Source organism: Lepisosteus platostomus, chromosome 4 (genome assembly GCF_059453375.1).
Source record: "Lepisosteus platostomus isolate fLepPlt1 chromosome 4, fLepPlt1.hap1, whole genome shotgun sequence".
NCBI lineage: Eukaryota > Metazoa > Chordata > Actinopteri > Semionotiformes > Lepisosteidae > Lepisosteus > Lepisosteus platostomus.
The window spans coordinates 65,219,183-65,231,525 of NC_142614.1; the positions used below are offsets into that span (position 1 = coordinate 65,219,183).

At 37.3% G+C, this 12,343-nt stretch overlaps 1 protein-coding gene across 2 annotated transcripts in view; it reads right to left on the bottom strand.

Moving 5' to 3' along the window:
- Nucleotides 1-12,343, bottom strand: part of ugcg (UDP-glucose ceramide glucosyltransferase) — a 46,821-nt gene that overhangs the window by 17,382 nt on the left and 17,096 nt on the right. For both annotated transcript variants that reach the window (XM_088630270.1, XM_088630268.1), the window contains one exon: nucleotides 7,111-7,252. In XM_088630270.1, coding sequence (XP_088486396.1) covers nucleotides 7,111-7,252 — 142 coding nt within the window. The remainder of the gene's footprint in view (nucleotides 1-7,110; nucleotides 7,253-12,343) is intronic.

Consider the following 12,343-nt stretch of genomic DNA (forward strand, 5'->3'; position numbering starts at 1 on the left):
TGACGTTTCATTCAGTCTGAGAATTTCAACACCTCAGGAAATTACGTACTGACAATGAAACTCAGTGAATTACAATTATTTAAAAAATGCCCCGAAAAAATGTTTCTTATATAAACCTATTGCTGCATTCTAGATCATTAAAATCCATGAATTGAGGAGGCCGTACAGGCAGTAAACATGAACTCTCCTCTGTTTACGGAAAAGGCTCATTCCTCCAGAACAGATTATATCAATCCTGTTTTAAAGAAATATTTATCTGTAAGAAGAAGCAAGGGATACCAGAATGCTCCATTATACCATACTCCATACACTGTATAAAATAGATATTCAAATACATATTTCAAGTACAGATTCCCAGAATTGTAATCAAATGACGTAATGCTAACCAGGAACCTCATGGTGCATTCTTGGTATGGCATCTCAAATATCAGCCAATAATGAAACAACGAGACGACTGTACATATTAAACACAAATATAACATAGATATAGTTTATAAAGTATATATATATAATCTGCCTACCCATAAGATTAAACCACAACAATTTTCGAAAGCACAAGTGAGTTGCTGTCAGAGTATATGTTGACCAAACCCTGACAACTCAACATACAAACAGTTGATATCGATGCCTGTTATATCATGGTAAAATTACAAGGATCAGGTAATAAACTGAGCTGACCAGGACACCTACAGATCTATACTTCAGATAATTAGCACTGTTAACATATTTAAAGATGCACTACAGCTCTTCAGTTGCTCAGCTTCATGAGAAACTACAATTATCTAAATCTTTCAACGTTCTGAAGACTTCAGAGGGTTTCAAGCCCGAGACCTGTGGTTGTGGAGTACTGGCTGAGCCTTTCAGTCCAGCCTTTCAAACTGGAATGAAAAGATGCTCTTGCCCGTCTGGGAGTGGGCCATCCACAAGCAGCACGCCACTGCCACACCACTGCCAAGGTGTAATTCTGCCACTCATACAGTGCAACCTGTGAGCATGTGCAGGCATATCATCATCCACATCCGTCTTTTCTTTGACACTAACTCTGTCAAACTGTGGAGCGGAACCGGGGTCTGTGGAGCTCACTGGTTTCACAGCCCACGTTTCAGAGAAAGATGTGCGAAATATCTTCCCTCTCCCATGCAGATGTTGATGGGCGTGGCGATGAGCAGTACACGTTGGCCGACTCCCGATTTAAAAGTCACAAACCAAAATAGAACACGCTCAGTACAGAAGCGCAGTGCGACTGAAAGAATTTGTGGAGAATGGGTCCATGCAAACCTGTTCTGTCATTTACATGGAATTTGTATTCTGTATCCAACAATATAAATAGATTGTTCTAAGGCAGAAACCAGACATTAATATAAGAAAACAGAAGCTTTTATGGGCAATGCCACTGTGGAAATGTACAATAAATACATTACATAGTTTGGGCCATTTTTCAAGACTGCAGTGGACTATATAAATATATAAACTATATAAATACACAGGTTTTAGGTTCTGGCAGCTGATTGTAATGTTTAGAAGAAGCTCCACATTGGCTGAACTCGAGGTTTGCACCAGGCATTATACGAATGCTAATTTCACACAATGTCTAATTACTGGTGTGCATTGTTACTATGTCCCAAATCAGTAGGTCCTTGCACTAATAACCAATATACAATAAAAGCAAACTCATCCTAAAGCCGTGCGTCTCTGGAGAGCCATGGTGACAACAAACTAGGCTGTTTGTTGTCACCATGTCTCCACAGTGCCCTAAACTGCGTCATTGGATACAAAGCATCTATCCAGGTGGATCAGCATCACCACTGTCAGCTGCCTAATCGGGAAAATGCAGCAGAATATCTCACCTTCAGAGAAACACAACAGCTCCGTTCTATAAAAGCAGACTAATTATACAGTGTACAGAGCATGTTATTGATCTGTATCCAGCTTAATTCTGCTCTATAAACATAAATACACAGGCTTGGGGTTGATGAACTCAGTTCTGCTGAAGCTTCAGTTAGGTGATATGACTGTGTTCTATCACAGCATAAATCAACCCTGATATCATGTTGTAAGGAAAAAAGGCTACTCCATAAAGTATGTGCTCAATTAACCACGTTTTACCTAAAACTCTAAGAGAAGCTCCCTAGGTTGCCATACTCAACCAAATCTTTAAATCATTCTGGGCATATACTATACGTGCACAGAGGCTGCAACCACAGCAGGATATCAAGGATACCTGATCTGTGTGATTGACTGCGATCAGCACAGAACAGAAGGTACAGGCTGCAAAAATAAGACTAATTAATGAGGAAAAACAAAAGCAGAATTGTATCTGTATCTTTCCAGTAGTGCTCTCTCCTGTTATCCGCTACTACATTCCTTTGTTTGTCTATTTTATATAAACAGATGAAACGGATTGCTTTTTTTCTAATATTATTTTCTAAGATGAGGGGACATATTTGAAGAGTCATCCTGTTTCAAGAAGTATATACTTTGACAAAACCAGCAAAACATAGCTGGCTTAAAATAGCACTAAGTAACAATGTTAGTTATCAGAAATCCCAGAACATACTGCCTCCAACTACTTAAACATCTGGCATTTCTGACAACTTCTGTAATCACAAAGAAAATGTGATTATAGGCAGGCAGCTCTAAGATGAGCAGACCCCACTCTGAACTCTGAAGGGCTGTTTTTGCTTTTACAAAGACCTCTGCTCTTGAAAAGATGTGCAGAGCCAAAACATGTCGGCCAAGTTAACAATGAAGAAAAGCAGCAAACCACAAACACGTCTGAAGGCCTGTTTTTTTCTGGTTCGGAGAAACCCTGACATAAAAATAAAGTACTACAAACAGTACAGAGATACAGGCAGGGTTCTGGATTGGGAGCTGCAAGGGTTCAAAGCCTGGGAGAGAAACAGCAGTTGTAGCAGTAAGAAGGTGCATCAGTAAAATGGCCAACTACTGAAGATACAGTATGTAGAGACTCTCTCTGGAAATAAGAATGTGTTTTCAATTGGCTTAATGACTTGTTAATGGCACTTGTTAATGACTTAAATACAGTGACTGTACATGTACGCAGCAGCCTTCAAATTCAATAAAATGCAAGCATTCATTCAATACTTGTTGTGTTAATAAATGAAAACTTGAAAAATGTAAGACTTCCAATATGAGACATCTCAAAAGGTCACAGAGATCTCAAAACCAAATCTGTCAATATACTGTAACTGCATCTTTTCTAAATATACAGATCTCTCTAACCAGGATCCCATAACCAGAGGATTCAAAATAACATTTAAAGACAACAGATCAGGATGGCATTACAGAAAGGATGGCATTCTTTTTCAACACAAGCTTCACATTTCCTTGCTAATCATGCTGCTTGATGAAACTGTAAAATCTCATTTTACAACCAACCACAACATTCGATTTTGGAAAACAAGTACTTGCTATTCAGCAAATTCATGTCTTTTGTTTTTCAGCATTGCTGTGGAACTTGTTGTAGACCAAGTAGAGTCAATACCCTACTACTAAAAGTAGAATTTAACTGAAGCTAAAACTGAACACTTTGCACATATACACAAACGTTTATATTTGTGAAAAAATAAATATAAGGCAAAGGGGTCATGTTGAAGTATATTTTTCCAACAATACACAGTCAGCTGTGTAATATTCCGTAATAGCTCTTATTACAAACATAATTAGTTCTGGTGTGGTGCTCAGATACCCTATTGTTGCCCTGTAATATCAGAGATCTCCAGCCACCTGCCTGGTGCTGGTAGCTAAAAGCTGCATCCATAAAGCTGCAAACCTGATGTACACTAAACACAAAAGACTATCTGCTTTCCTTGGGGCAAAAAAGGAAGCCTCCAAAAACCAAACAGCGAAGGGACCTAGAAAAATAATTACTACACTGTAAATGCAAATAGTTCAAACTCTCAGTTGAAACACAATCATAATTAAAATATGGCCATAACTAATACCACGCAAAAGCAGGAAAGCTAAAGGAAAACAAAATGTCTTTTATTTAAAATAATGAGCTTCAATTTCCCGTTGGCTATCATAGGTCCGCTTTTTTTGTCTGGAGCTTTTTGAGATAGACTGACAATTCCCGTGCCTGGATTTGTAATTAGTAAACAAGGGGCTCTGTTTTTAGATGAGACTCTTTTTGCAGTGCCAGTTAATTGGTTAATTCCAAAGCTCAGAACAAATAAACAGCACAGCAAGGATTAAACAACAGAATCGGCAGATTCCGTATGTGCCAGCTGTTTGTCACCCTTGAGCGACTCAGCCGTGGCAGCCTGCTTGTGCCAGCAAAATGGCAAAATTAAGAACCAGGGGGAAGAGTCAGCAATAAGGGTTTTCACTCGATCAGTCAAAATTGAACACAACATAAAGCCTGAATCACAGCGCAGAAATGCATCAGGTTGAGAAGATTCTGCTCTGCTATTTTCATTTTAAGTTATTGCTATTTTTAACATTTTAGGATGTTATAATTTCTTGAGTTTTAAACTACATTTTTTTGTCTTATAAACTCCTTCCTAAAAGGATAGGAATTTACAGCCGACTGGAGTTAACTGATTTTCACAAACAGGAAAAGAATCCTGTTGGCAATCGGCAAACTCCATGTCGCAAACAAAACAGTGGAAAGAAAACTAAACAGCACCAGGCCTCATTAAAACAGAAAAGGTCACAGAGGTTTTAAACACAAAGAGAACGGAGATGCAGCTTCCAAAAGTAAAGTACACAAAATGCACGACAGGATTTGAGTGAGTCGCATGCTGGAGAAAGGTGCGTTGAGCAACTAATCGCTACTGAATTTGCTGGGGTCCTTCGCTATAAGGAGAAGTGCACAGGACTGTGGATCACAGTCCGACCATAGTCCTTCTGCCCTGAACACAGCACATCTTCCAGTTGTACAAATGACTGTACTTGTTATGTCATTTTTTGCTACGCAGTAAACAGTACAGCTCTGTTTTTACAGAAAGGGAAATTGAGGAGAATTTCCGCAAAATGCATAGAGCTCACATGTAAAACAGAGACCACTTCAACTTTCTATAAAAAAGACTATCGCCTGTATACTAGCTACATTAGAAAAGGGAATAAGCTATGAAAGCTTTATTTCTCCAAAAAAGAAGCTTCCTCACAGTGTTGATATCCAATACCCTATAGGCCATAGGTCCAGCTGGCTGCCTTCCACAGCTTCAAATGTTGTGGACTGCTTGGTCCTTTTAAAGCCCAGTCTGTATTAGCCTGTTTGTATACGGTCTACCTGCTCATACAACCTTAAAACCATAAAGCCTATTTGTAAATGTTATACATGTGATGAAAGTTCATGCATTAAGGTCTCAGAAATAGACTGAATAACCTGAAACTCATCTTTTTTAGTACAAACACTAAAAATGCCACTGGCCTGGGAATGTTCTTGGAAATACGCGACACTCCAACCTGTTTTACACCAAGGCAAGTCTGACTCAATGTTATTTTTAAAATCGCTTGAGTACCCTGCTATAAACTCACTACACACTGGGCTACAAATAGCAAATGAACCAAAATAATTACACCTGAAACAAACCATTACTGACATATACTAACAAAAAAATTGATAGACATCTATTTCTATTCTATAGCGTAGTCACCAGGCTGGAAACTAAAATTGTCAAATATGTTGGCATGATTGTTGATTACAAACTAACCAGTGTTTCTGAGGAAAAGATTATATGTAAGAAGAGCCAACAGTGATTGTTCTTCTTAAGCAAACTCCACTCTTGTGTGTACTACAACAATGACTTTATTCTATAGAACTTTCATTGACATTGTTAGTGTCCTAACAGTCACTGCAGTGGCCTCATTTGCTAATACTCACAATAAAAACAGACAGAGCAGGATTGTGAAGGTAGCCAGCAAAATTACTGGTTCACACTTTTAGATATTTACATCAAACAAATAGTGCAAAAGGCCAGTATAATCACTGACTGTCATGACGACCCCTTGCACAGTGAATTTGAGCTCAGTGAACCTAAATTTTAATGCAATTCAAGATTGAGTTATTTTTTTACTCCATAACCTTGCTTAATTTGGACAATGAAACAACTTTTATTTTAGTTTTTTATTTATTCATTATTTATATTAACAATATTTGTGTTTGATATAGATTTTAGTATAATATATACATCAATGACAATACTTAAGATGTAAGATGCTGCACATTTCACAGTAAGATATAAGTACTAAAACGTATCTCTACAAAACACATTTTAACTCAACTTTTATTCTGCCAAACCCAAAGCAAATCAACAACGTTATGAATGCAAATCTAAATGCACACAATTCATACATTCTAAAATAGTACCTGAGCATTAACCACCAAAATGTGGTCTCTCAAACCAGAGTGCAGAATGTAAATTTACTCCACTACCAGTCATTTAATATAAAAAAGTAAGTTATTTTCACATTTAAATATGATACAAGTACTCAAAATCCTCACAGGCCCTGAAAAAAGTCGATCAGACTTCAGAAAAACCAATATAGCACAACCCAGAGACACAGGGGGATACGACATGGAAGTCCATTTAAAACTAAGAACAGAGCATCTTTACTCAAAGGATCATGGGAGTATAGAATTAGCTACCCAGCCATAGTGCTGAAGCCGCTACACAGGTTTCTTTCAAGAAACAGCTGGATGAAATGTTTGCATCGATGAACTACTAACTACCAAACAGACTATAGGAGCAAAATGACCTCACCTTGCTTTAACCATTCTTATGTTGGGGGAAAAAATAGATTTTTGAATTAAATTTGTAACAGACCAGTACTGATGGTGAAGAGAGAAGAAAAGAAAATGTTTCCGCTGTGCAGCCTTCTTTACACCCGAAGAAGTCTCCGCAGCCAAAACACTGTTTCTTTGCTTCTCTTTTCAGCATGGAATAAACCTTTACTTGTTCCGTTTGCGGCCTACGCATACTGACACAGCTCCCTACTTGAACTGCTTCAGTACTGATGGTGCCGAGGCCAATGGCAACCACTAGCCGGTACTGTACCGAGACGAGAAAGAAATTTCTAAGAAACCTCATCCACGAAAAGTGTAAGTAATCCCAATTGAGTTGTACTGTAAGAGGACTGACATACCCTGGGGTAGTCGAGTTCGAAGAAGGTCTCCAGGTTATTGATGAGGTTAGGGTCCACTCCTTTCAGGGGTTTGAGTAGCGAGACACCAGCTAGTTTGCTGTAGGGCTGTTTGTCTGTGGTCTTCTTGTTGAGATGAAGGCGGCTGGACACAAAAAGAGCAGGATGTTAGCACAAGATTGGAACACTCTGCCGGTTTCGCTAGAATTTCATTTTATAAAGGGAAAGAAGCCTCCAGAAAACCCCTAAAAATAAAGTATAGAAAGATTAAATTTAATATTAAAATTTACAGGATTTATAGTCATAATTCCAACAAGAACTATTGTAACACAGCTTTCAAAGAGCCATTTAAATGATAGTGTAATATGTGAGCTTAGTTTAATGCATTTGCCTTGGAAATAACCAAAACTGCATATTTCCCTAACTGCCTCGAGATTTTCGTTTCTCAACAGTTTAGAGGATGTTTACCAAAAAGTCAAAAGAAAGACCATTATCACACGTTTCCACAGAGTGCAGTTTAATGCTCTGCAATTCCTGTCAGGTGAAGTAATTCTTTAAATAGAGGATTTGAAATTGCAAGTCTCTTTAAAACCAGAATGCCAGAAACCATGCAATTAAAGAGCAGACACACGAGGTGTGGTGACTTTGACCAAGCTGTCCATGGCATAAGTCTTACAAAAGTGAAACCATGCTCAACAAAATTCAAATGAGAAACATAATATTTAATTATTTAGAACCTACACAACACCTTGAATTGTATATCCATAGCAAATGAAAATGGTGAATGCCTTTTTTCTATTTTTACAAAGACTACCATAACTGTGAATCTGTCGGTGCTCTAGGATTCCCCCATTCCTTAAGGATACAGGAGCAGCAGAGGGGCAATTCACTTTAAGGAGTTCTTTCATGGTTTCCCATAGTAGCTCACTACCAAACGACAGGCTTCTTTCTTATCCAATGCAACAATGGATGGAAATAACTATTGGCATTGACTGTCTTACGTTCCGATACAGAAACTAAATCCAAATTAATAATAGTACAATATTCGAAAATGAACAGATAAGAAATACAAGCACACCGTAATTGTGTTTAGCAGTAACAGGCATTCTGACTTCAAACCTTCTTTAAATTTTAGGGGTTTCTTAATTTCTAGCTTCAATATTCCTGATGGATTTTTCACAGCTTTAAAGAAATATGAACAGAGTGATGCAATGTGTGACAAAAATTAAGAAACTTTTGTTCAAAGGCTTTGGGTGTAAAGCGTCTATAATTCTTCCCATAGTAGTAAAGCTCCCATAGACCAATACTGTAGTGCGCCCGAGGTGATATTCTCCCTGAGTGCTGAGTACAGTCTAGCTAGCCAAAGAATCAATAGGGTAATGTAATGGAATTGAATATCATCATGGTATATCCTGCTCCAATATCTGCTGTTTCATCCTTTTTCCTCTGAAATGTCAAGTTTCCCAGCACTGCTTCTGTCAAACTGTAAAAATTACGGTATTTTCAGAAATGTTTATAGCAAAGGCAGTAATGATTTTGAATACAAGCCAAACTGTTTCCCTCACGGAGACAAACCCCTCCTGTAGCACACAGAATGCAAAGAATAAATAAGCAATATACAGTAAATATAATAAACTGACACTGTTTTCCATCTATATGAAAGAAATGAGAATGGAGGGAACTTCTGTTAATTTATTGAAGTACGCAGATGATATAGCCCTACTTGGATTGTTTTCCTTGGAATAATAAGGGTGGAGAATTACTTTGAACAGATAAGCAAACTGAAAGGGTGGTATCAGTCAAGTTTGCTTCATGAAATGAAATGAAAGAACTGGCTAGCTAGTTGGACCGTCAGACTCACTCCATTATTTTATCAACCCGTGGAGGGTGTTCAGGGTTTCAAATACTGTACCTACTGTAGGAACAGTAATACATGAACATTTAAACTTAGCAAAGAATACCAACTGCATTTTTAAGAAGGCTAGGCATCATATATTTTTTAAATCAGAAATTAGAAAGGGTTAAAACGTTTTAGAGAAAGCTTATAGAAAGTTAGTAGAAAGCATCCTTACTTTTGGTACCCCGGAATGGTAGCCTGAGTATTAAGAGTAAGGGCCAAGTGGTCAGAATTGTTCGTATTGCCAATAAAGTAATTGGTCGACCAGAGAAATAGCTTAATGAGCTGTAATATAATCCAGTTCGAAGGAAAACTCAGCTCATTTTTGAGGAGCACTCCAAACCTCTTCATTACCATTTTCAACTGCCACCTGCAGGGAGGGAGACATTTTAGAACTGTTTTTTTTTTTCACTTTTATGGTGATGCCAAAAACCAATTGTCACCCTTTTGGATGGACAATAAAGTTCCATAAAGATAAAGATTCTTCAGATCCCACAAACTGAACATTTTCAAAGTGAATGGGGACAAAAACACAGCAATGATTTCTCTATATAACGCCAGGCCATTATCGCATTTCGTCTCGCTCAGAGACCAGTTATTCAATGTGCTTAAAACGAAGGTTTTAAAACAAAACTTAAAAGTTCAAATTCAATATATTTCTTACAAAATGTGCATATATGTATGAGTATTGATATCATATAGTTTGCATAGACACAAAAGGTTGTAGAGGCTTGATCTCCATTCATTTATACTAGGCAATAGTCCAACATAATAAACACAAATATATTTTTACTAAACAAGCACGCAGGTGCAAGCAGGATCTCTCCTGCTAATTAAGTCTCTTTGAGTGAAAACAGCCCATCGTTACCATCCTCCAGACTTGAGAGCTCATCAAGGTGTTTAAAGGGCTAAACTGGGGAAAGTGTTTCAGTCCATTTAATTTATTATTTAGATTGTGGAAAAAAAACAGCCCCATCTTCCATTTTACTAGTAACGCTTAAAACAAATCCCAGAATTCAGGAAGAGTTTGAATTTGCCCAGGTGATGAAATAAACAAAATTGTGAAAAAGCTCCAAGGCTCCCTTTGACGGCACAGCAAGAGGTCTCCTTGCTGGTGAATGCTCCAGCAAATCAAAGCTCTGTAATTAAACCTGCCCGAGTACAACAGGGTCGAAACACAACTGTAGTGTTAATGGAGTCATTTGTTACATGGGAGCCTTTCAATAAAGGAAATAATGACTCTGTTATTGCGGCAGGGAATATTGCTGACATCGAGTTAAATCGACATTTTTCTCAGTATGGGGAATGATTAGGATGACCAATATCCAAGGAATGAAATCACAGGCTCTAGTTAATATACCAGGTCATATAGAAATACAGAGGGAAGACCAGGACCCCTGGCCTAGTCACTAGTCTATCAGCTCCACTCACAGCCTGAAGGTCTCCCTCCTCTATACTGACCAGGCCCAAAACTCTGAGTTCTGGCTAGAAGGTGTTAAAACTGCTGTTCAGATAAAAAATGAAAGGGACATTAAAAGCCTACTAAGGCAGTATAAACAGGGATGGCCAATTTACACTGCCCAGCCCTAGGACAACAAGATTTGCATCTAATTTGTTAGCAATGCGTTTTGACCTTCAGATGAGGAGTTTTTAAATAAGCTTTGGAAAAAAAAGACAATATAATCTCATTTTTATTAATAAATCACCCCTGTTTCACTTAAAATGTACCAACTATAAAAGCATAGAAATACATCTTCTATGTAGACATTGATGAATAGGCCTATACTGTCAGACATTTTAGTCTGACAGTAAAGGCCTATGTAAAATGTGAAATGTAATAAATTTTAACACCTGGTACAGTATCTGCATTTTACAGCAGTTTTTCTCAGTTTTTTAGTATTTTTCATATGATTTCACTTGAGCTGGTAAGGTCATTGTAGTAAAAAATAAACTACAGACAATTCAAACACATCTCTTTCAGTAAATTGCCTTCCTAAACAGCTCTTAGTAACAAAGGAATTAGACATGATGTCTAGTCATAATCGTATAAGTGAAAAGAAAAGCATTGGTAATTTATGTCTAAATACATGATATGACTCATGATTCACAAGCAAAACCACATTTAAAAACAAAAGTGAAATCAACATACAACATTTGAGAAGGCAGAAAAGTAGGCCTAGTCTGAGACCAAACATGATAATAAGCAAAAAAATAAACTACCTCACAAATAATTAAGACAACTGAGGTCTTAAATTGGCTTTGGTATGACTTGCACATCTTTGATGAAATAATCCAGCATTCTACGTTATTCTATATGCAGAATTCTATATGTATTCTATATTAGAATATAACAGAAAAGAATACAGTAGCATAATATAAATATTATTGAAAATGTAATAAATTTTAACACCTGGTATCTGCATTTTACAGTAGTTTATTTTTCTCGTTTTTAGTATTTTTCAAATGATTTCACGTGAGCTGGTAAGGTCATAAAAAATATTTTAAGAACAACGTACAATAAAAGATAGCCATCATTTCCTCCACTGCAGATGCTGTCCGGCAGCGTTTTGAGGCACATGAATGCTTTTCTTTTTTTAAAGCGATTTGTTTAAATTTGTTTAGATGGGACTATCTCAAAGTCCTGGCAGCCAGCAGGCTTACTTATGGTTTCAAATGTCCACTGCATCATTTTAAAACATTAGAGTGATGGAGGTTTTTGAATTATTAAAAAACAATTGGATATTAGTGAAGGATAGGCTCCTTTTTTTACAAATATTGGAGATTATTATTCCACACATTAGAACTCAAGGGACATGCAAACACTATTTTATAAAAACGGCACTGTTTAATCACACCTCCCACAACAGAGATGTAAACATCCCAGAAAGCAAATGGAAATTAATGGCATGTTAAAGATGGTGTACTTAAAAATTATCTCAGCCTATATCAACATGAGCACCATTTTATAAAGATTTGGCAAGAAACGATCAATGAACTCAGACATTCTCCCTTCCACTTTCTTGCGATTCAACTTATCAATAGCAGAAGAGAGAGCTTATCACGGGTAAATCATGACTGAAACGTTCTTTCTCTGTTCCTCTCGCAAAAAAAGCAAACCTGTGCATTGCTTCCTCAGAGGCTTAGCTCCCATTACAGCAGGACTTCAAGCTGCAGACGTGTTTAGGTTCGATATGATTAAGGCTCGTTAGCCTCAGTTTCACTTGCGGTCTTGTCAGTTTATCATGATATAACTTTATTGAAGTCACAAAGCACGAAAGGATCACATTCAGGACAAATAAAGGCAAGTTTTAACTTTCCATGGCAAACTTTAAATTTAAA